Source organism: Oncorhynchus mykiss, chromosome 7, assembly GCF_013265735.2.
Source record: "Oncorhynchus mykiss isolate Arlee chromosome 7, USDA_OmykA_1.1, whole genome shotgun sequence".
NCBI lineage: Eukaryota > Metazoa > Chordata > Actinopteri > Salmoniformes > Salmonidae > Oncorhynchus > Oncorhynchus mykiss.
This window is the reverse complement of record NC_048571.1, coordinates 65,336,975-65,362,843: the sequence shown is the minus strand read 5'-3', so window position 1 is coordinate 65,362,843 and position 25,869 is coordinate 65,336,975. Positions and strand designations below refer to the sequence as shown.

Sequence of the window (25,869 nt, the reverse complement as noted above, 5' to 3'; positions counted from 1 at the left end):
CATAGATAGATTGAGGGAGTGAGGGACACAATGGAGATCGGCAATTGGTGAGCTTAGAGCAGGTTCCTGCCGATAAATATGTTTAAAGTTATAGGCTGCTACCTACATGCCTAATATATGTGAAACTAAAACGTAGGCTAGGGTAGGCTAGTCAAGAAAGCGGTTGGTGATAAATTGAGATAGGCTAGATAATGTGATCCTAGGCTACATTTTAAATATCCTATAGAAAGCATTACACATGCAAAAATATGCCAAATCTACAAATCTTATTGTATGACATGCACAATTCAAGAAAACAGTTTTGGGGTTTTCTAAAACCCCACTCAGAGATGTCATAGATGAGAATGAGTAGGTCTACTCATAAACTGAGTGGGAAATTGGCACAGCAAAATAGTGCATGTCATCCCTGAAAATAAATCATAGCTTACAAATTGTGAGAATACAAAAAATAATGACTATCAGGTGGGGTCGATGTTGGAGGATCACTGTTGTAGAGAGTTCCTGTAATGTCTATGTATTCCCACTAGATGTCAACATATTCCCACAATGAAACACAATTTGAAACAGAGCTTGCCTGCAGTACGTCAACGTTTACAAAATCACATACCAACCCAACACCTGTTCACTGATAGAGGCTAAAGCAAAGGTATTTACTCCAATGCAGAGGTGTAGTCAGAAATTCGTTGGTGGGTGGGACTGCAGAAATATGTTGTGGAATATATTGTGCTGTATTCTAATGAAGTATAATTACTAGTAATTGCAATGAATACATAAAATCCAAGTACATTGTTTGGGCATTATTGTGTTTAGTAAAAGTGTTGAATACTATAATACTTGAAGGCATTAGCTCATTAGCTCAGTGCTTTTTACAGTATGAAGACTGTATCACAACCGGCTGTGATTGGGAGTCCCATAGGGCGGCACACAATTGGCCCAGCGTCGTCCGGGTTTGGCCGACGTAGGCCGTCATTGTAAATAAGAATTTGTTCTTAACTGACTTGCCTAGTAAAATAAAGGTTAAATAAAAAAAAATAGAAAATAAAAAATTAATCCCTCTCACAATAGAAATTATAATTTGAGGCTTACAGTAACAAATAGTTGGGAAGTAAAAAAAAAAGGACCAAAGTACAACTCTGTCCTGAGTGGGAGAGATGTGGAGTCCTTGTGTAGCTGTGTGGTGTGTGTGCGAAGGAGAGAGTGCTGCTGCTAGAGTAATTGGTCTCTGTGAGCTGTCCATTGCACCATTAATAAGTCCACTAGCCTGAGGGTGCGCTTGCCAGTGCTGGAACTGGTGATGGAAGTGGTATTCCTTGGTCTCTGTGCCAGCTTTGTCCCCTATGACGACAATGCCAACGGCAAGTTTCAGGAACAATGAGACCAACCCTATGGACAACTCCCTGTATCGAGACTGTCCCTTCTTCCCTGACATGCAGATGATGATCTTTGGCTGCCTGCTGGCCTTCCTGCGGCTGCCTGCTGGCCTTCATGTGGCTTTACGGCTTTAGCGGGATGGTCTTCAACTTCCTGACAGCCAACTTCGCCATCTAGTGGGAAGGGCTACTTGGTCCAGGGCTACTTCCAGTTACACTCCGATGGAAAGATCCACCTTGGGGTCGTCAACCTGGTCAATGCTGAGTTTACATGCGGCGTGGTGCTTATCTCCTTTGGGGCGGTGCTGGGAAAGAACAGCCCTCTAGAGGACCTGCTAGAGGTCCATATCTTTGCTGTGACAGAGTGGGCTGTGCTGAAATACCTAAAGAACAATGACGCAGGTGGCTCCATCCTCATCTGTTTGTCTGTTACTTTGGGTTGAGGGTCACGTTTGTGCTGTACCAGCCAAGCCTGAACGATGGCCACGTCAAAGGGATGACTAGTTACCAGTCAGACATCCTGTCAGTGATGGGCACCCTGGTTCTCTGGGTGTTCTGACCCTCTTTCAACTTTGACCAGTACAGGCTTGTTCTGCAGACCTTCATAGGCCTCAGCTCCTTGTCGATGAAAGCCTTTGCCTTATCTGCCCTATTCAACAAGAGAGGCTAGATCACCATGGCCGACATTCAGAATGTGACTCTGGTGGGTGGTGTGACTGTTGGTGCCTCCGTGGACATGATGATCTCCCCTGCAGCCTACGCCCTGGGGGTCATGGTCTGCACAGCCTGCTTCACGGGATACAGGTACCTCACCCCTTTCCTGACCTACTGCTTCTGTCACGTCTACTCCCGCTCCCCCTCTACGGCGCTCGACTTTGCCAGTTTATTAATTATTACGCACACCTGCCATCATCATTACGCGCACCTTCGCCTCATGAGACTCACCTGGACTCCATCTCCTTCTTGATTACCTCCTCTATATCCGTCACTACTTTGGTTCTGTCCCCAGGCGTTATTGACTCTGTTTCTGTGTTTCACGTCTGTACGCTACTCGTGTTTCTTGTTTTGTTCTGTTCCGTTTTTCATTAAACTCACTCCCTATACTTGCTTCCCATTTCTTAGCATACACGTAACAGCTTCAGGATCCAAGACCAGTCTGGCATCCATAATCTCCAAGGCCTCACCGGTCTCATATCCTGCATGACCGGCATTTATGCCATCCTCATGTCCAACAAAGAAACCTATGGCCCCAGTATATACCAGATATTCGTGCACCCATGGGAGGAGACCCAAAGCTGCTGGAGCTGCAGCAGCTGATCCCCAGGGCTGAAGTCCGGCCTGGGCCGCACCGCCAATGAGCAGGCCCTCTACCAGGTGGCAGCTACACTACATGACCAAAAGTAGGTGAGCACCTGCTCATCGAACATCTCATTCCTTAAATCATGGGCATTAATATGGAGTTGGTTCCCCCTTTGCCGCTATAACAGCCTCCACTCTTCCAGGATGTCTTTTTACTAGATTTTGGAACATTGCTGCGGGGACATGCTTCCATTCAGCCACAAGCACATTAGTGAGGTCTGGCACTAATGTTGGGCAATTAGGCCTGGTTCGCAGTCTGCATTCCAATTCATCCCAAAGGTGTTAGATGAGGTTGAGATCAGGGCTCTGTGCAGGCCAGGCAAGTTCTTCCACACCGATCTCAACAAACCTTTTTTGTATGGACCTTGTTTTGTGAACTGGGGCATTGCCATGCTGAAACAGGAAAGGGCCTTCCCCAAACTGTTGCCACAAAGCACAGAATTGTCTAGAATGCCATTGTGTGCTGTCGCGTTAAGATTTCCCTTCACTGGAACTATGCGGCATAAACCATGAAAAACAGCCCAGACCATTATTGGCCTACACACAATACTCCATCATGTCAATGTGGAATTCTGTTTTTAGAGATTTCAACAAATTGATAAAAAATGAAAAACTGAAATGGCTTGAGTGAATATTCCACTCCTTTGTTATGGCAAACCTTGTTTGCAAGTTTGATTGCACACAACACAGAGGGGATATCATTGGGAGTACATATTAGGCATCAACGAGGTCACAAGATTTATTGATACAGTGCCTTCAGAAAGTATTCACACCCCTTGACTTTTTCCCCCAACAATTCACAGCCTGTGTTTAACATTGATTAAATTAAGATTTTTTTTGTCATTGGCCTACACACAATACCCCATAATGTCAAAGTGGCATTACTTTTTTCAAATTAATAAAACGGTTCAAGATGAAATGTTAAGACAATAAGTTTAACCCCTTTGTTATGGAAAGCCTAAATAAGTTCACTTAACAAGTCACATAATAAGTTCTATGGACTCACTGTGTTTAACATGATTTTTGACTCTCTCAACTCTGTACCCCACACATACAGATAATTGTAAGGTCCCTCAGTTAAGCAGTGAATTTCAAACGCAGATTCAACCACAAAGACCAGGGAGGTTTTCCAGTGCTTATTTGTAGATGGGTAAAATAAAAAAGCAGACATTGAATATCCCTTTGAGAATAGTGAAGTTAATACATACACCATATAAAGTGTATCAATACAGTCAGTCACTGCAAATATACAGGTGTCCTTACTAACTCAGTTGCCGGAGAGGAAGGAAACCACTCAGGGATTTCACTATGAGGCCAATGGAGACTTTACAGTTACAGACAGTGGTGGAAAAAGTACCCAATTGTCCTACTTGAGTAAAAGTAAAGATCCCTTAATAGATAATGACTCAAGTAAAAGTTACCCAGTACAATACTACTAAGTCTGAAAGTATTTGGTTTTGACATATCCTTAAGTATCAAAAGTAAATGCACATAAGTAAAATATTCATAAGTGTAAAAGTATAAATCATTTTAAATTCTTCATATTAAGCAAACCAGACTGCACCATTTTCTTGTTTTTATTTATTTACAGATAACCAGGGGCACCCTCCAACACTCAGACACAATTTACGAACTAACAATATGTGTTTAGTGAGTCCACCAGTTCAGAGGTAGTAGATGACCAGGGATGTTCTCTTCATAAGTGTGATAAGGTGCATCTAGGTGATAGGTGTAGGAGTCAGGCGTAGGAGAGCAGGGATGTCTGAGAAGAGTGTTTAAGTAAGACAGTCCACCAACAGTCGAAAAGAACTACGCCCTTGTAACATAGAACCCGTGCAAACAAACGGAGGAACAAACACAGTTCCGACACTATATACACTTGCGTAACCGTGAAAATCAAGACTAATCACGCACAAACTTAGGCAGGCAACAGGTTACCCTTATACATAGAAATGAACGCAAATGAAACCAGGTGTGAAAAAGGAACCAAAGACAAAACCAACAGAAAAGGAAAAAGGGATCGGTCAGCATAGGTGGGTCCAATAAGTCCTCCCCCGGCACCCAGCATCTCTCCTCCGGACCTTACCCCTCCCAATCCACGAGGTACTGAAGTTCCCCCACCCGACGCCTCGAGACCAGTATGGACCGAACTGCATACGCCGGCACCCCCTCGATGTCCAGGGACTTCCCACACCTCAGCTTCTTGAAGCGGACCAGCCACCACCGGCCTGAGGAGAGACACATGAAACGAAGGGTTAATACGGTAATAATTGGGAACTGTAACCTATAACCCACCTCGTTTATTCTCCTCAGGACTTTAAACGGCCCCACAAACCGCAAACCCAGCTTCCGGCAGGGCAGGCGGAGGGGCAGGTTTCGGGTCGAGAGCCAGACCCGGTCCTCCGGTGCGAACACCGGGGCCTCGCTGCGGTGGCGGTCAGCACTTGCCTTCCGCCACCGTTTGGCCCGTTTAGGGTACCCGTTGGCGGCCTCCCAGGTCTCTCTTGAGCGTCTCACCCAATCGTCCACCACAGGAGACAGGGTCTGGCTCTGATGCCATGGTACCAGAATCGGCTGATTGTCCAACACACATTGGAAGGGCGACAGGGTTTTGTCCTGACCATGTGACCTGACCAGGAACAACTCTGGGCCTTGACCTTGAAGTGGCAATTAAAAGATCCAACAAAGATATGAAGTACACGTGCTCCCACCACTCAGCAACAGTAATGAGTATCAGTGGTGGCTGGTGCCACTTTAAATCGAAGGATGGGCTTATTGTAATGGTTGGAATGGAACCGTATCAAACACATGGTTTCATGGTACTTGTTGCCTATTCCAATAGAACACCTTGAGCCGGTCAACAATACAGATGTAGGATCTTAATTTGATCACCCTGTTACAGGATAAATGTAAAACTTGTACTGTATTTGAGGTGTAAACAGGCTTTTGAAGTTTGTAATTTCCACTTTTAAATTTCAGACTTGATATTCACTTACGAAAAATTTATCAACCCCTACAAAAATGTCGATAATCCACATAATAACGCAGATAGAAAAATGAGACAAATATTTCACCTGATATATAGTTGTGAAGCATCGGCTTGTGTTTTCCACTCACTACCAAATATTACTGACAAAATAAATATACACCGAACTTAAATAAATGACCAGTTTTTTGTTTATTTCGAAAGGAGGTATTAGCAATTTAGACATAAACAATATGGGTGATAATCTCAACAATATAGAAATGGATTGCTTTTCACAATTTTCTCTTCATACATTTCATGTTCAGTTCAACCTTACTGTTAGGCAGGATCTGGAGATTATAAAACGGTAGACACTCTACCCTAACAGGCATCTGAAAATGTGTCATTGAAAAAAATTGAGGAAATAATAATAATTTTGCATCACATAAGGCTGCTGAGGGGAGAATGGCTCATAAAAATGTCCGGAATGCAACAAATGGAATGGCATCAAATACCTGGAAACTATGTGTTTGATGTATTTGATACCATTCCACAAATGCCGTTCCAGTCATTCCCACGAGCCCGTTTTCTCCAATTAAGGTGCCACCATCCTCCTGTGCTTTGCATGTAGCCTCTTACCTCCTACTGGCTTCTTGTTTGAGCCAAAAGTTCAGACAAAGGGTCAGGGGAATTAGATAAGTAAGAACGGGCCTCAACAAGTTGTAATAAAGTCTGGCTGCATGTACTGATTACTGAAGTTAAACCACACCGTTGTCACACACACACCGCTCTGCAGACTTTGATATTAAGAAGAGCAAGGGGATATATTTTTCAATAACTCACAAATAGCGACACTCAATGGTTAAGAAGTGAAACTGCGGCTAGACAACCAACATCGTCTCCAAATCTTGCCAAATAAAAACAAAAATTCAATAACAGATTGGAAAGCATATCACCAACATTTTGTCTCTCAGACATGGTTGGCATAGCCATCATTGCCATCCTCTGTGTCCAGAGTTTTGGTGCGGTCCGTTTGCACTGAGGCATAGAGGTCAGAAAGCACAGAGACCGTGTCAGCGTTGTTGTTGGTCACAGTCACCTTCTCCACTTCCTGTGGCCCCTGTAGTGTCACCACGTCAGAGTACTCAATCTGGGGCTGTGGGGAGCTGCGGCCAGACACCATCTTTGGGGCCTTCAGAGTCAGGTTGGCATAACAGTCCTGCCTTTTAGAGGGCGCCTGACAGAAAGAAGAAATGGTAAATATATGTTTAATAAAGGTCCAATGCAGCCCTTTTTATCTGAATATCAAATTATTTCTGAGTAACAGCTAAGTACCTTACTTTGATTGTTTAAATTAAAATAGTAAAAAAGAAACAAAAATAGCTTCTTAGCAAAGAGCAATTTCTCAAGAAAGAATTTAGCTAGGACTGTCTGGGATTGGTCTGAATGGGTAGGAGAAAACGGAAAATTAGCTGTTATTGGCAGAGAGGTTTGGAACTCTTTTTCCTATTGGTCTGCTAACTAATTTACCGCTTGGTGATTTCACCAAAACGTCATCCTTCCAATACAGGCTGAAATTTCAGGTAGTCTTTTCAAACAGTTCTCACACAAAAAGGGTATTATCAGAATTTTCTCAATTTCGCAGTATAATTCCAACCACAAAGGGAAATCCCATTTTTGACTGCACTGGACCGTTTATATATAATCTTGTCGACCAGCCAGCACTCTCTAGCAATTGAGCCTGGGGACAAGGTTAGGTTTAATATCCTGTAGGACCTTTTGGTATGGGCCTATACATGACACAAAGAGATAGGTAACACAAATAATGAACAATAACAGGAGACATCTGTGCTTCACAAGGAGAAGGTGTAGAAAAAGTAGCACCTGAGAACCACTTTTGATCGGACGATCTCTGATGGATGAGGAACTGAGTGGAAGTTCTACTCCTGTCAACAAAGAGAAACCAGTTGTGAAAAATAGAATAATTCAACCCTGTGTCACTCATCACATCGCAGTGCACATATTCCATGCAGTAAGATGGAACTGTATTTTCTTGGTGTTATTACATGTAAGTACATAGTAACTATACTACAAAACCTGTTTCATTACATTACGATTCACAATGCTTTGCTTTCGGGTGCTTGCATTGTGAATCGTAATGTAATGAAACAGGTCATTTAGTTTTTACTATGTACTTACTTACATGTAATAACACCAAGAAAATACAGTTCCATCTTACTGCATGGAATATGTGCACTACTCTGACAACAGTGAAACATTGACATTCAAAATGAAATTCAACTGAAATTCTGCAAGCAAGCATCTTCTGGGAACTTCTTCTCACTTGTCTGGGTGTAGCTGATGTTCCCATAGATAGGGTTGTCCTCCATGTCCCTCAGTCTCAGACTAAGACTGGTTGATTCACATCAAGGATGAGGAGAGAGCAAACAGTGAGGTCGTTAGCGAAACAGATGTCAGCATGTAATAATAGTCCAAAGCCATCACGATCAAACCAGATAAATAAATCTAAAGATGAATAAAGACAAAAATCTGTGATCCAGAGCCATGCAGATACTGTATCTATATCTGTCTATATACTGTATATATGGCTCTGCATCATTCATTGCAGCCCCATCAGACAGACAATTAATCTGTCATTAAACCTTTTTGTCCCTTTGTCCCTCTGTCTAATCATTACAGTTTTTCTCAATTGCCTACAAGCATTTTTTTTTGGAACAAAACAGTAAATACATTTTCCAGATGTAGTTGCCTTCTCAAAACATAAATAAATTCATCAAAACTATATTATACAGTCAGAATTGCAAATTCATAAATCAAAAGAACACGAATGCCTGCAAAAAGAATAACACAACCATATTTACCTTGAGTCCATGCAGACAAAACAAAGTTAGTCTGTCTTTTAAATATCCCAGTAGATAAATACATTGTTTTTGCAGTCACTAAATCATGAAGATCAAATTTGGAAGAGCAACTATCCAAAGGTGCAGAACTATGGGCAATTATAACTATTTTTGCATATTTCAGCAAACAATTTCATACACAATTTCATTTACCAAATTATTCAAATAAAAATAATGTAAAAAATGCATTGTTTGCAGGATTCAGATTCAGAGTGTTTAATAGTCACATGTACAGGGTTGCAGGTGTTTTTGCAGGGTACAGGGAAAATCTTAGGCTCCAAGCTCCAGCATGCAGGACTTAAAATGATGCAGTGAAATAAAATAATGAAAATGGTAATAAAAACCAAAAACAATAGAAATAGCCCTATATACACATCCTAACTGTAGTAGTGATGAATAAATAAATGTCCATTGGTGTGGAGGCAGAGTAAATAATGTTTAGGGGGTGTCGGGGTGTGGGGGAATGACCATAGGGTGAGAAGCATGACCATTGAGGGGGTGTGAAATAAAAACAATCAAAATGATATATAATATACAGTGGGGCAAAAAAGTATTTAGTCAGCCACCAATTGCGCAAGTTCTCCCACTTAAAAAGATGAGAGAGGCCTGTAATTTTCATCATTGGTACACTTCAACTATGACAGACAAAATGAAAAAAAAATCCAGAAAATCACATTGTAGGATTTTTTATGAATTTATTTGCAAATTATGGTGGAAAATAAGTATTTGGTCAATAACAAAAGTTTATCTCAATACTTTGTTATATACCCTTTGTTGGCAATGACAGAGGTCAAACATTTTCTGTAAGTCTTCACAAGGTTTTCACACACTGTTGCTGGTATTTTGGCCCATTCCTCCATGCAGATCTCCTCTAGAGCAGTGATGTTTTGGGGCTGTTGCTGGGCAACACGCAATTTCAACTCCCTCCAAAGATTTTCTATGGGGTTGAGATCTGGAGACTGGCTAGGCCACTCCAGGACCTTGAAATGCTTCTTACGAAGCCACTCCTTCGTTGCCCGGGCGGTGTGTTTGGGATCATTGTCATGCTGAAAGACCCAGCCACGTTTCCTCTTCAATGCCCTTGCTGATGGTAGGCTTTGTTACTTTGGTCCCAGCTCTCTGCAGGTCATTCACTAGGTCCCCCCGTGTGGTTCTGGGATTTTTGCTCACCGTTCTTGTGATCACTTTGACCCCACGGGGTGAGATCTTGCGTGGAGCCCCAGATCGAGGGAGATTATCAGTGGTCTTGTATGTCTTCCATTTCCTAATATTTGCTCCCACAGTTGATTTATTCAAACCAAGCTGCTTACCTATTGCAGATTCAGTCTTCCCAGCCTGGTGCAGGTCTACAATTTTGTTTCTGGTGTCCTTTGACAGCTCTTTGGTCTTGGCCATAGTGGGGTTTGGAGTGTGACTGTTTGAGGTTGTGGACAGGTGTCTTTTATACTGATAACAAGTTAATACAGGTAACGAGTGGAGGACAGAGGAGCCTCTTAAAGAAGAAGTTACAGGTCTGTGAGAGCCAGAAATCTTGCTTGTTTGTAGGTAACCAAATACTTATTTTCCACCATAATTTGCAAATAAATTCATTAAAAATCCTACAATGTGATTTTCTGGATTTTTTTCTCATTTTGTCTGTCATAGTTGAAGTGTACCTATGATGAAAATTACAGGCCTCTCTCATCTTTTTAAGTGGGAGAACTTGCACAATTGGTGGCTGACTAAATACTTTTTTGCCCCCCTGTATATATTAATAACTGCAAAAGGGATGAATGTCGTCGGTGTGGGGGCAGAGTAAAAGTCCCTTGCGGGGTGTCCATAGTGGGAGTAGCAGGGGAGAGGGGGGAGCAGGTAGCTGACTAGTGGTGGCTATTCAGCAGCCTGATGGTCTGAGGGTAGAAACTATTGGCCAGTCTTCCAGTTTTTACCATGATGCTCCTGTACTCTCTGCGTCTGTGGTCCACAGAGGTGGAGTTACCGTACCAGGCTATGAGGCAGCCCGACATTATGCTCTCAATGGTTCTCCTGTAGAACACTGTGAGGGTTCTCGGGGACAGGCAAAATGTATTCAGCATCCTGAGGATGAAGAGTCGCTGTCGTGCCTTCTTCACCACGTGTCCATGTGGTTAGACCATTTCAGCTTCTCTGAGATGTGTACGCCGAGGAAATAGAAGTTATTGATCGTCTCCATGGCGGCCCTGTTGATGAGGATGGGGGCGTGCCCCAGCCTGGTTCCTCCTGAAGACCACAATCAGCACCTTTGTTTAGCTAACGCTGGGGGAGAGGTTGCTTACATGGCACCACACCGTCAGAGTGCCTACCTCCTCCCTGTAGGTTGTCTCGTCGTTGTTGGTAATCAGGCCTACTACTGTTGTCGTCATGGAACTTGATGATAGAGTTGGAACTGTGTGATGCCACACACTCGTGGGTATACAGGGGAATACAGGAGGGAACTGAGAACGCACCCTTGTGGGGCACCCGTGTTGAGAATCACTGTTGAGGAGGTAATGTTGCTTACCTTCACCTTCACTGGGGGTGCCCGGTCAGAAAGTCAAGGACCAGTTGCATAGGGAGGAGTTCAGACTGATTGCTGTGAGCTTTCTAATGAGCTTATAGGGCACTATGGTATTGAAGGCCGAGATGTAGTTGATGAACAGCATCTTATGCATTTCTTTTGTCCAGGTAGGTGAGGGCAGTGTGCAGTGCATTGACGATTGCATCGTCCATGAAGCTGTCAGGGAGGTAGGCGAATTGGAGAGGGTCGAGTGTGTTGGGGAGCGAGGAGGTGAGTGCTACTGGTCGGTGGTCGGTGGTCGTTCAGTTACTTTCCCTTTTTTTTCTTTTTTTTGTAGCAGAGTTTTGACTGTTAGATGCACATCAGCTGTAGTGATGCATAAAACAGTGGAAAGAGGCTTGCTGCTAGCCAACATTGTACCGGAGAACAAGCGCCCACACGTGGATTATTTGGCCTCCCCATCTTTCCAGACCAGATTTATACCCCCCAGAAAGGCTGGATGTTTTGCCCCTGCCTGCTATGAGAATGAGCTAGTGAGTGAGTAAGTGAGCCAGCCAGCCAACATTTTAGCCAGATTCATTCATCGGTATCATCACAATCTAATTCCATGTAGTCAATACATAGGCTGATTTGTTCGTAGTTTTGGAGACTTTCCTTTGGCGCACAGAAACAAAATCCACAGTAGAAATAAGGAAAGGTGAATACAATGGAGGAACACAATTGATATGAATGTATAGCCCTCAATATACAGTGCCTTGCGAAAGTATTTGGCCCCCTTGAACTTTGCGACCTTTTGCCACATTTCAGGCTTCAAACATAAAGATATAAAACTGTATTTTTTTGTGAAGAATCAACAACAAGTGGGACACAATCATGAAGTGGAACGACATTTATTGGATATTTCAAACTTTTTTAACAAATCAAAAACTGAAAAATTGGGCGTGCAAAATTATTCAGCCCCCTTAAGTTAATAATTTGTAGCGCCACCTTTTGCTGCGATTACAGCTGTAAGTCGCTTGGGGTATGTCTCTATCAGTTTTGCACATCGAGAGACTGACATTTTTTCCCATTCCTCCTTGCAAAACAGCTCGAGCTCAGTGAGGTTGGATGGAGAGCATTTGTGAACAGCAGTTTTCAGTTCTTTCCACAGATTCTCGATTGGATTCAGGTCTGGACTTTGACTTGGCCATTCTAACACCTGGATATGTTTATTTTTGAACCATTCCATTGTAGATTTTGCTTTATGTTTTGGATCATTGTCTTGTTGGAAGACAAATCTCCATCCCAGTCTCAGGTCTTTTGCAGACTCCATCAGGTTTTCTTCCAGAATGGTCCTGTATTTGGCTCCATCCATCTTCCCATCAATTTTAACCATCTTCCCTGTCCCTGCTGAAGAAAAGCAGGCCCAAACCATGATGCTGCCACCACCATGTTTGACAGTGGGGATGGTGTGTTCAGCTGTGTTGCTTTTACGCCAAACATAACGTTTTGCATTGTTGCCAAAAAGTTCAATTTTGGTTTCATCTGACCAGAGCACCTTCTTCCACATGTTTGGTGTGTCTCCCAGGTGGCTTGTGGCAAACTTTAAACGACACTTTTTATGGATATCTTTAAGAAATGGCTTTCTTCTTGCCACTCTTCCATAAAGGCCAGATTTGTGCAATATACGACTGATTGTTGTCCTATGGACAGAGTCTCCCACCTCAGCTGTAGATCTCTGCAGTTCATCCAGAGTGATCATGGGCCTCTTGGCTGCATCTCTGATCAGTCTTCTCCTTGTATGAGCTGAAAGTTTAGAGGGACGGCCAGGTCTTGGTAGATTTGCAGTGGTCTGATACTCCTTCAATTTCAATATTATCGCTTGCACAGTGCTCCTTGGGATGTTTAAAGTTTGGGAAATCTTTTTGTATCCAAATCCGGCTTTAAACTTCTTCACAACAGTATCTCGGACCTGCCTGGTGTGTTCCTTGTTCTTCATGATGCTCTCTGCGCTTTTAACGGACCTCTGAGACTATCACAGTGCAAGTGCATTTATACGGAGACTTGATTACACACAGGTGGATTGTATTTATCATCATTAGTCATTTAGGTCAACATTGGATCATTCAGAGATCCTCACTGAACTTCTGGAGAGAGTTTGCTGCACTGAAAGTAAAGGGGCTGAATAATTTTGCACGCCCAATTTTTCAGTTTTTGATTTGTTAAAAAAGTTTGAAATATCCAATAAATGTCGTTCCACTTCATGATTGTGTCCCACTTGTTGTTGATTCTTCACAAAAAAATACAGTTTTATATCTTTATGTTTGAAGCCTGAAATGTGGCAAAAGGTCGCAAAGTTCAAGGGGGCCGAATACTTTCGCAAGGCACTGTATACCAAAAGTAATTATCTATAATGGAATGTAAAATTGTTGAAGATTATGATTTAAGATTAACCAAAAGTTACTGAAAGTAACATCTCTGAATGTCTGCAATTTTGTAAAAAGTATAAAAATGATATTGTCCCTATTGCCTAGATCCTTCCCTTTATTGTACATGGCTATGACACTGATGGGGTGATTAATAGTTTACTGATTGCCGGAAACAGAACACAATTGCACACATTTCTCTTCTGACAAAAACGTTGTGTTAATATTCTGTGAACAAAGCACATAACAGTGAATTTCGTATTCACTGATGACATATGTATTTAAAGTTTTGCAAAAGGTGGTCTAAGATATACAAGTCAGGTACAAAACCAAGAATATGATCAGAAGATCTGTAAATGGATTTGAGCACAAATCAAAAAATTGCTTGTAGGCAATTGAGAAAAACTGCAATTAGATACACACCTCCTTCTGAAGCGGGGCAGAAATGTATTTCCTTTATCTGTAACAACAAAAGAGTGTTCTCTGTCAGTATTTTCTTTTCAATCAGAGGTTGTGTTAACCATTGACTTCAGTCTTACCTGTACAATGTGTTTCGATACAGCAAAGAATATTCCAGCACACTGAAAAGACCAACATTGTGCTGACAACTGACAGTAGGATCCACAGCTCAAAAGACCCGCAGAAAATACCAAAAACTATAGGGAGAACAACAACAAGAAACAGAACAGGTGTATAACCGTTAGTATACGTTGTTTTCTTTGCATTCGGCTGACAAGACTTTCGGGTCTAGATTTTGCACAATAAAACGGCAGGTGCATGGAATAGTGTGTGGGTATTCATCTTTCTTTCAAGATTTGATGGCTTGTCATGTGTAATATGTCTATAGCTCCAGAAGACACTGAATTGAATAAATAGTTCAAAGTAAACTAAATTAACCAACACACTGTTGTATATCCTCCCACATGTCTTTTGGGAGCCTACAACAGTGTGTGGGTTCATTTGGATTACACGGTGTAATACTTTTTTTATTTTTTATTACGCTGACACCAATCTTTGAACCTGAAGAGTTTTGAGCTGCATTTTTGTTTTATGGCGTGTAAATTTGACCTTTTTGACCTCTTCATGAGAATAAAATATTGTCTAACTTCAAACAAGCTTTTAAAAAGGGCACCAGAATATCCACTGTTTCTAGGCCGTCATTGAAAATAAGAATTTGTTCTTAACTGTCTTGCCTAGTTAAATAAAGGTTAAAAAAATCTAAATAATATTGTGAGTTAAAATAGATCAGACTTACCTGTTGTTTGAGTGCTGCTGTTACAGCTATCTGCCATGATTGCGAGTTTATAAACCTGATCAATTCAGACTCGCTTGAGAAAAATAAAAAATAAATAATTTAATCCCTCCCTGTGACTCTCTAAAAGATTGATCCAAGATGTAATTATATTGAAGCGTAATTCTGTACTAAACTATTACATTTGTATTTTAAGGTGTTGGTTTTAGTGATGCAGGTTCATCTAGGGTTCTTTCTGGGAGTTTGCTGCAGGATGTTAGCTTGTCATTTCTTTTGTGCATCAGCAGGGCAATCTGCAGAAAACCACAATCCTTCCTATGAAAACAACTCATGCTGAGCCACATTTTGGTAATGCGTAAAAGAGAGAGAATATTTTGTGTGAGTTTTATACCAAGGGATGCAGCACCGCTTTATTTTTGACTGAAATATTAGGACTCATTTTTGGTTTGTACGTTTTGGGAAATGTACTAATGTGTTTGCTATTGTGCTAAAAAAAGAAAATTATAGTGTCTGCAAAGATACAAAAAAACATTATAAATATTTAGACAGCGTAGGCCTAAAATGATCTACAATGGTTACCTATACTGAGACCCCCCCCCCCCCCCCCCCAACATAAGTTAATTTAATTATCGATGACGGATGGAATAATGACATGTGTTTTTGTTGTTGTTGAGTCAATTAATTTATCCTAAACAGTTTGACAATACCTATACGTGCATAGTATGGGCGTGTCTTAAAACTCTTATCCCACGTCTTCTCTAACTTTTCTTCCTTTTCCTGAGTGCTGGTGTGTATGTAGCAAGCTACGAACTTGACCGCAGCAAAATGTTCAATTTTGGATCAAAAATACTTGTACTTTTTCTCGTGGCTTTCCCATGTGGCCTGATATCCTTCGGTAAGTCATTTTATCCTTTTGAATTTGTATTCGTCACTACAACGGTCCAGAGTTCATTGCAATAATGAAACGTTAACAAAGTTAACATTGACGTGGCATAACGCAGTTTTTCATTCAGTGATATTTAACGTTTGAAGACTGCATTATTTTAAAGCTTCGTGCTCAATATCCATATTTGATTAATTAAACAAATGCATTTAACACAAAATTATAGCAGGAACATAACACTTTGGGAAGCTTTCTCAATATAGGCTTGTTGAGACATCGCATGCCTATGCAAATGCAACATTTCCATAGATGTAGTTTTGTGGTGAAACAAAAATGACACATTTTTCAAGACAAAATGTGTCTGGTAGGCAATATTCGTTTCTATACACAACTAGTATTCTGCACTAGAGCGCTAAAAAATGATATTCACAAAGTTTAGCCTATCTTTGCAGGGGGGCTCTTATTTTGAAAAATACAAGTAAAATATCTGCGGTCATGCTGCCAGCATAATATACTGCTGCTAGGAGAACGGTAATCTCTACACTGAGTTCCCCTTTTCTCTATGGTGACGTGTCCCAGGATCATCGTTGCGTTAGTACTGTGTTGATGCATTGTAACACCCGTGTGAGGCGCTTACTTTTACGTTTTATCTTGCCTGTTACATAGTGTTCAAATTGATACAATAGGGCAGGCCTACTACTAAATGATTGGCTTTGCAATTTGTTATACAAAGTTTATACAGCATTTTCGATTAATTAGGCCTACCAATCATGAAGCATAACAGGACCTAGTTTTAGCCTTTAGGCTACACATTCTTTGTGAACGAGCACAATTAACTAATTAATCTCTTTTCATTATCACTTGTATCTATTTAGTAGTGTCACTAGTTTACATTTATTTGATCCATTGTATCCTATGTGTATTTTTTGTGAAGATGGACAAACTAGGGGTAACTTTAGGTTAAGAGACCTGGCCTTTTTAACAGGTGGTGAGTTGAAGTCACACTTATCAGTTATTATAGCAATTTATGCAATGTGTATGTGTTAAAATGCACACATTGCTAATGGCTTCTTCTCTGTTTGGACAGGCCGAGTATCTGCAGACTCTGAGTCTGCGGAGGACATTTTCCCGGATTCAACAGTCGATGAGGAGGAGGAGGAGGAAGAGGATGAGGTGCTGGTGGAAGAAGATCAGGTCCCAGGCTCAGTATGTGTCGTTGGTCGAACTGGGATGAAAGCGGCTTCTATTGTCCCTGCCAAATGAACCAGACAGTCATTTGACATATTGCTATTTGATTTGATATTTTTAAATCTCTCAGGAAACAGAAGATGACATAGATGAAGATGCTGCAGTTGGAGATGTAACCTCTCACCCTGATGCTGACACCACCATTGTCTTTGTGACTGGGGAAGGTTGGCCTTCTCTTCCTTGATGAAGACTTTCATATCATTTTACACTCAGTCATTCATTGTAAATGTAAAGGTTAATATGCAAGACAGCGTTGAATTTAATTATTCATTCACATCAATGGTTTAATTTGTATATCTTTGTGCCCTCTATCCAGAGTTCCCAGCCAATGAGATTGTGAAGTTCCTGGTGGGTTTCACCAACAAGGGAAGCCAGGATTTCACTGTCCATTCCCTAGAGGCCTCCTTCCGTTACCCTCAGGACTTCCAGTTCTACATCCAGAATGTGAGTCTGGTCTCTCGGATGCATGACGCCTGCATGCCTCATCTGAGGAATAGAAAGTCCCCATGAAACACACATGATTCTGTAACACTTCATACATTATAATGGGGTTTGTAATATGTTTACTTCCAATTTATTAACTAACAATTACTATAATATTAACTTATTATAAAGCCTTTACAAACCTGATAACATATGTATTACCTATGATAGATGACAGTTAGTTCAAAAACAGTGTTGTATTTACCAAATATACATGGAATGCCCTGTAAAATGTAGTATTGGGAACTCTCTGCCATTGTTGATCAGAAAAGTAAACAAGATTTTTTTGGTATCTAGTTCACAGCCTTGCCCCTAAGCACTGTGGTCCAGCCCCAGAAGCAGGCCTCCTTTGAGTACTCCTTCATCCCTGCTCAGCCTATGGCTGGTCGTCCCTTCGGCCTGGTTATCCTACTCAACTACCAGGACAGTGAGGTGAGACTAGATTTATTGATTGTTTTTATTATTGTAATGTTTTGCATCTTCAGTATGCCCAGCTCATATGGGTTGTTGACCAGGTGTTCAGACATCACCATGACCAGGTTCAGAAGTTCATTGGAATGTATGTCCTGAGGCGCTTGTGTTTTGACTGTCCTGCAGGGCAACGGTTTCCAGACGGCCATTTACAACCAGACCGTCACTATCGTTGAGCTGGAGGAGGGACTGGATGGAGAGACGTAAGCATTTCTTTGCATACATCAATTCTATTTTTATGCCAGTATTTGGTTATTTTAATTTATGTTTTAGGTACATTTGTTTAATTATTTTAACTCATTTTTATAGTATGACATGTTTTCCTTTGTTTCTCCTCCAGAATATTCATGTATATCTTCCTGACTGGATTGGTTGTCTTGGCGGTCTTTGGCATGTACCAGGTGCTGGAGTCTAGGACGGTACGAGTTTCATGAATCTAAATTGTCATAGTCTAAAATATCTCCACATCTTTACATAAGGTGTTGAATGTTACGTTAAAAATGAGCACCAGGGTGAATGAAGTGATGACCTTTCATCTATGTTTGTGCAGAGGAAGAGGTTCCCTGTGAAGGTGGAGACGGGCACTGGTGGGATGAACGGTGTGGACATAAGCTGGATTCCCCAAGAGACCCTCAACATCATGAGTAAGTTGAGCTTTGTCATGGGTTTTGTCCTCTGTCATAGCTTTTCTTCCTGAGTGCAGGAAGACAAATTCAAACTCTGCTTATAACAACCACTTTTTTGGACGTGTACTTGAAAAGGCCTCCTCTGTTTTTATCTTGTCTGTACAAAGATGAATATCAACGCAAATGGCTGTATTGGCCATCCCTCTTTCTCTCTCTCTCTTACTCTCTTTGTCTCGCTCTCTCTTACAGGCAAGGCATCGGCATCCCCTAAAGCCTCCCCAAGGAAACGCACCAAGAGAGCGGTGGGAGTAGATCAGTAAACCATTCCATGATGTGGCCGTCTTCATATCAATGTCCACCAGGCCCATGTTCAAGGCCCATGACATCACAAACGTCAACACCATCAACCTCTGGGTGGACCTAGTTAGTTATCCAAGAGCTTTTTGCCGCTGTTACATAGGCATACACCAAATGTCTCAATGTCAAGGGTTCTTGGACTGAAGACACTGGTGTCACGAATGTGTCCCATTTAGACACCACTCTAGTTGGACATGGTCATAATTGTGCATATTTGGCCCACATTTAGTTTAATAAAGGAACTTGTTTTTTTATCACTGTGTGGTTGAAACACTAACGGACTGATATGAGACTAAAGACTGAGTAATTGAATCACCATGCCAGCTCCATGAAAGACATGGGGAAGACTTGGAGTTTTAGACCTGCCAAAGAAAGCTATAATGCTACACCAAGTATTTCAATCAAACTTTTTTCTTTTTTTTACTTTTACAAATGTATTTAAATACTTAAATTCCTGAAGTATTATGATATTGAGCTTTTAGTTCTATTTTATTCTGTGCCTTAGTGGCAGACTCCCTGTCTGCACGGTCAGGAATTGAGATAGTGACCAAAAGGGTCTCCCAAGTTCCTAAGTCTCCCAAGTTTTCCTTAATGTGGACCAGGTTTTTCAGTGTCATACTTTGGAATATCATAAAGATGCTTTGAAAGGCTCAGTGAAGAGAATTTCAAAAGAAAAGGCCATCAGCTACCAGGTTACATTGTTAAATGTGAATGATACAAATGCATTTGAAAAGGTACTTGCTTTTAGAGTCAGGTTTAATTTTTTCCCAAACCATACTACAATAAATGTAACTGGTTGAATTATGAATTATAATTTTTTTCACACATACTGCGCTGACACTCCAACACACACAAACTACATATGCTCACACACACATATTTACGCCACACACTCTTTCACACACTGCAGCTACTCTGTTTATTATCTATCCTGATTGCCTAGTCACTTTTACCTACATGTACATGGTACCTCAGTCACCTCAACTACCTTGTACCCCAGCACATTGACTCAGTACCGGTACTCCTTGTACCATTTTATATATATATATATATATATATATATCCTTGTTATTTTATTGTGTTTCTATTTCCTTTTTATTTTGAATAATTGTCATTTTCAATCTGCATTGTTGGGAAAGGGCTCTTAAGTAAGCATTTCATGGTAAAGTCTACACCTGTTGTATTTGGAGCATGTGACAAATACATTTGTTTTGATTTCATGCCTCAATTTATGACGCTCTGAAATAAGCACTTTATTTGGTCTTTTGATTTTGCTCAATATTATTCTCAGAGAAACCAAAGATGACTGATGTCAGATTGACAAGGGATCCGACTGAGAGGAGACTGTCCATATGTACCAATGGGCTATTTGTTTGTCAGCAAATGAGAGACATGGGATGGCACTAAACGTATCTCTGGCGAAGAGCGTTGATGAGGTGAGAGAAGCGCTCTGAGACGAAGCACGCACGCGAGGGGCAGGTTAAGTAACGTCACCGTTATCATGTTTTGGATCGAGAATAAACTGCACCTGATACTGCAAATGTCAATCGCCTCCTGGTAACCAGATAGGACGTCATAAGTAATTTATCTTGATCGATTCATCTTACTTCGCTTTGATTTTTTTCTCAATTTATGAGCGACTTTGTTGGATCCCACAGATGGCGAGAGGCACCCTCCGCTGGGTTTGATATGGGAATGGGATTTACGTCAGCGAAGATTCTAATATTTTGTGCATGTATTACATTAGGTAAGACGGGTTCAATAACCGTTCTAGATACATATGTATTTGTAGAATAATAATTTGTCATATTCAATTAATTTATTTTTCGACACCACTGTATTGGCTCTGTTTTTATAATATATTGGATGAAACGCAATATTTTATTAATTAAGGGTGTAGGCTAAATGTAGATGTTGCATGCAGAGTGAGAATAGAGTTGTAGCCTACTATTTGATAGTGCCAAGCCTTTTTCATATTTTAAGTGCTTATCAATAATGCATTGTCACTCAGGTGTGTGCAGATAGATTTTGGAGTGCTTGAATGATATTTGACAAGAAATAGACTTGCAATGTTGTGCTGGTTTGGGGTCACAAAGTACTGAGTATGGCTGGAGGGTGGTCTGGAGGGGGACTAGGCCCCATCCTGAAGTTGGAGAATTGTGCATTTTTCAAACACCTGAAACATTTTTAATCATTATGCTTAATTCTATGTACAAAAAATATATATGTAAATGTCTCTGCATATTTAAGTTTACCTCTTGAGCTGTATCCTCCTGACTGGTGGTTCTTTTTTTTTAAAGAAACTAAATATGCTTCTCTGGTAAAAACTGGGTAAATGATTGAAAGGAATGTGAGTTGTATTCAGTAATTGCTTGCTTTTCTGAAGTCTACCAACCTTGCCAGCAGGTATGGCAGCTATTTAATGTTGTCCTTATTTTACCAGGTAAGTTTTATCATCTACAGGAACAACCCTCAGAATAGTTACAGGGGAGCAGAATGATCCAATTGGAAGCTGGGGATGATTAGTTGGCCATGATGGTATGAGGGCCAGATTGGGAATTTAGCCAGGACACCAGGGTTAAAACCCCTATTCTTACAATAAATGCCATTGGATATTTTAGTTTCCACAGAGAGTCAGGACACCTGTTTAATGTCCCATCCAGAGACAGCAACCTACACAGGGCAATGTCCCCAATCACTGCCCTGGGGCATTGGGATCTTTAAAAATATATATATATCAGAGGAAATAGTGCCCTCTACTGGCCCTCTAACACCACTTCCAGCAGCATCTGGTCTCCCATCCAAGACCAATCCTGCTTAGCTTCAGTGGCAAGCCAGCAGTGGGTTGCAGCGTGGTGGTATGCTGCTTATGAGGTTGGGAGATTGGGGCCTATCTAGGCTAGCTAAAGCCAACGTCATAAAATTGCTAGGTGGCCAGTAGTATTACAGCTAATATATATTTTTAAATATCATTATTATTATATAGTGCCTTGCAAAAGTATTCATCCCCCTTGGCATTATTCCTATTTTGTTGGATTACAACCTGTAATTTAAATAGATTTTTATATTGATTTCATTTAATGGACATACACAAAATAGTCCAAATTGGTTAAGTGAAATGTAAAAAATTACTAGAAAAACAAAAAAGAGGTGTGTGCATATGTATTCACCCACTTTGCTATGAAGCCCCTAAATAAGATCTGGTGCAACCAATTACATTCAGAAGTCACATAATTAGTTAAATAAAGTTCACCTGTGTGCAATCTAAATGTTACATGATCTGTCACATGATCTCATTATATATACACCTGTTCTGAAAGGCCCCAGAGTCTGCAACACCACTAAGCAAGCTGCACCACCAAGCAAGCATCACCATGAAGACCAAGGAGCTCTCCAAAGTTGTGGAGAAGTACAGATCAAGGTTGGATTAAAAAAAACATCTGAAACTTTGAACATCCCACGGAGCACCGTTAAATCCATTATTAAAAAATGGAAAGAAAATGGCACCACAAAAAACCTGCCAAGAGGGGACAGCCCACCAAAACTGATGGACCAAGCAATGAGGGCATTAATAGAGAGGCAGAGAGGACAACAAAGAGACCAAAGATAAAGCAACACTTGAGTGGTTTAAGGGTAAACATTTAAATGTCTTGGAATGGCCTAGTCAAAGCCCAGACCTCAATCCAATTGAGAATCTGTGGTATGACTTAAAGATTGCTGTACACCAGTGGAACCCATCCAACTTGAAGGAGCTGGAGCAGTTTTGCCTTGAAGAATGGGCAAAAATCCCAGTGGCTAGACGTGCCAAGCTTATAAAGACACCCCAAGAGACTTGCAGCTGTAATTGCTACAAAAGGTGGCTCTACAAAGTATTGACTTTTTTGGGGGGGTGAATAATTATGCATGCTCAAGTTCAGTTATTTGTCTTATTTCTTGTTTGATTCACAATAAAAACAATATTTTGCATGTTGTGTAAATCACATGATACAAACCCCCCAAAAATCTATTTTATTTCCAGTTTGTAAAGCAACAAAATAGGAAAAATGCCAAGGGGGGTGAATACTTTTGCAAGCCACTGTATTTGGGGAGGGGGCATTGGATTGAATGTGCAGTGGGACACTGCAAATGATCCAGGCAAGCAACCAAATCTGGGGGCAGTTGCTCTATTCTCAGAATCACAATATAACCCATGCCCTGATATACTTCAATGTTTTCTATGCTTTAAAATCAATCATTCAAGCTTATATAACAGACAGCGGCTATTACAGTGGCCTTGGACAACTTATCCCTGACACCTGACCCCTGAGCCTAAATGATCAATAAGGAGGTGGGAGGGAGGAGGTAGATGGGAGAGAATTGTGACATGAACCATTCTCACAGGTAGCCTATGCTGATTATATCTATTGGCAACGGACATATCTGCTGATGGCATCATCCACCCTTTGAAGCATCTCTAAATCACAGGAGGACAAATATCTCTAATGCAATCTCGTCATTAAAACTACATTGAAAGGCCATTTTGAAAGACTGGAAGAAAAACATTAGCCAAACTTCCTGGGAGGGATGCTGAGAGCTGTTATGTCTCTGTTTCCTCCATTTTAACTCCAAGAACAACAAAGAAGGAGGGTGACCTACTTCTGGCATCTTCCCATTTGTTTCAGAAGACACTTCTCTTCAAACAGGGAGATGGATAAAGGTCTGGATCAGGGGCGGCAGGGTAGCCTAGTGGTTAGAGCGTTGGACTAGTAACCGGAAGGTTGCGAGTTCAAACCCCCGAGCTGACAAGGTACAAATCTGTCGTTCTGCCCCTGAACAGGCAGTTAACCCTCTGTTCCCAGGCCGTCATTGAAAATAAGAATTTGTTCTTAACTGACTTGCCTGGTTAAATAAAGGTAAAAAAAAAAAAAAAAAAAAAAAAAAAAAAGTGGAGGCTGGTGGGAGGAGCTATAAGAGAACGGGCTCAATGTAATGGCTGGAATGGAATTAATGGAACGGTATCAAACACATCAAACATATGGAAACCACATGTTTGACTCCATTTCATTCACTGCATTCCTGCCATTACAATGAGCCTGTCATCCTACAGCTCCTCTCACCAGCGTCCACTGATCTAAATAAAGATGAGAGCCTATTGCTATTCTATCATGACATAAAACAATTATATTTGGCCTCTGTAAGAGCAATTCCTGAATTGTACAATAAAACCTATGGTAAAAATGAACAAGCAGGATATGTACCATATGGATACAGTATTATTTTTTTCACAACAGGCAATATAATGGCCTTTCTTTCCTTAATGCATTTGGATATGTTTTTCTCTCTGTGTGTGTTTTGCAGTGTCCCTGGCTGTGGCAAGAGTCTCAGCGGCAGATGTGAAGTGTGAGAATATTTACAGGGACTTCTCTGACTGTGTTCTGGAGCTGGGGGAGAGCATGGATAACTACCAGGAGAATGTGACCAGCGAGATGGGAGTGGAAGCTGTGTGTAGGTGAGAGGGGTGTGTGTGTCTGTGTGCATGTGTGTGTGTGCAACGTACAGCATCCTCTACATCCTCTGCATCTGTGTTTGCAGTGCACCGGGATCTCATGGGACCTGATTACTCTTACGACTGTAGGCAGAACGTATAAAACAGTGTCTGTGTTTTTTTAAGCAGTCTCCTTCTGCTTGTGCATATAAGATCTAATATCGAAATCCAGTAAGGTGTGTACCTTGCGTAAGAACAGTGGAGAGAAGAGAGAGATGCTGCAACCTCTGAGGAAGATAGCATAAGTGAATGGTGCTGAAACACTGAGCCACTGTACTGAAGAATGTACGACTTTGCTGCAGCAGTAATGAAACTCAGAGGCCATCTTCTATTTTTTTTTATTGTTACTGAGTGCATTCCTATACATAGTAAAACATATTATTGTCTAAAGCTTACGCAGGCCTTGCCTTCCCCGGGTGAAAGAAGTTCCCTGTGCAGCATCAGCTCTTTTTTTGAATCTAATTTCTGTGACTACAAAATAAAGGTGGGTTGATCTTGCAAAACGCTAGAATAAAAACTGTTACAGTTTCACTGGACAGTAGTATAAAAAACAATAATAAACCAAAAATACTCCTGTAAAACACACCTTTGGCCATATGTGTTACAGGTGAGCTTTGAAGCATGGCATGTGAGGCGATTAAAGTGCCAGATAAATCAAATCAATGACAATCTTCAATCCAATAGATTGAAAACCAATGGCATGTTTTCATGTCAAATATGAAACAGGTAGTGGATTTGTGGAAGACCCTCTTGTAAAAGCACTTTGAGACAACTGCTGATGTAAAAAGGGCTTTATAAAATATATTTGACTGATTCATTGATTGATCTTTCATCCCTAGCCACTGGGAGGCGTTCCACACGTGTGCCCTGACGGCACTGTCCGGGTGTCAGGAGGAGGTGGGCTCCATCTGGGAGACGCTAAGAGAAGACTCCAGGAAGATCCGCTTCCAGGGCAGCCTCTTCGACCTGTGCAGCCCTAGCTCGGCCCCAAGCCTGCGCTCGCCTCTACCCCTGCTGTTCCTGGGCTTGTTGATCCTGGGAGGGCCCATCTGGCCCCCCACATAGGTGAGGGATGCCTCTCTCCTCCTCCTCGCTTCCACCACCATGCGCTCTCACATTCCCCGAGGTGGGGTGAGTAGCGAGACGATCAGTGAGTAGAGAGGGGATATGGATTGAAGATTAGGTTAGCACACAGAGCCATGTCTCCATGGAGACACCATTGATATCTATAGTACTGGGTAATCAGAAGGCTATGATGTCACAGAGCCATTTACAGTGCCTTGCGAAAGTATTCGGCCCCCTTGAACTTTGCGACCTTTTGCCACATTTCAGGCTTCAAACATAAAGATATAAAACTGTATTTTTTTGTGAAGAATCAACAACAAGTGGGACACAATCATGAAGTGGAACGACATTTATTGGATATTTCAAACTTTTTTAACAAATCAAAAACTGAAAAATTGGGCGTGCAAAATTATTCAGCCCCCTTA

The 25,869-nt window shown here is 41.3% G+C and overlaps 2 protein-coding genes and 1 pseudogene across 2 annotated transcripts; all 3 read left to right on the top strand.

The window, feature by feature from the left end:
- Window positions 1–344: 344 nt before the first annotated feature.
- Window positions 345–2,774, top strand: LOC110529000 (annotated as a pseudogene).
- Window positions 2,775–15,575: 12,801 nt separating this feature from the next.
- Window positions 15,576–18,822, top strand: LOC100136780 (signal sequence receptor, alpha). The gene is given in 9 exon segments (NM_001124726.1): window positions 15,576–15,682; window positions 16,758–16,876; window positions 16,989–17,082; window positions 17,235–17,362; window positions 17,699–17,833; window positions 17,999–18,075; window positions 18,213–18,291; window positions 18,423–18,516; window positions 18,748–18,822. Coding segments are annotated over 9 exon segments (867 nt in total). The 5' UTR covers window positions 15,576–15,612; the 3' UTR covers window positions 18,819–18,822.
- Window positions 18,823–20,077: 1,255 nt separating this feature from the next.
- LOC110528265 (neuritin) lies at window positions 20,078–25,646 on the top strand. Its single transcript, XM_021610179.2, has 3 exons — window positions 20,078–20,602; window positions 24,193–24,343; window positions 25,219–25,646. The coding sequence occupies exons 1-3, from the start codon at window positions 20,488–20,490 to the stop codon at window positions 25,442–25,444; spliced, it is 492 nt and encodes a 163-aa protein (XP_021465854.2). The 5' UTR covers window positions 20,078–20,487; the 3' UTR covers window positions 25,445–25,646.
- Window positions 25,647–25,869: the final 223 nt, after the last annotated feature.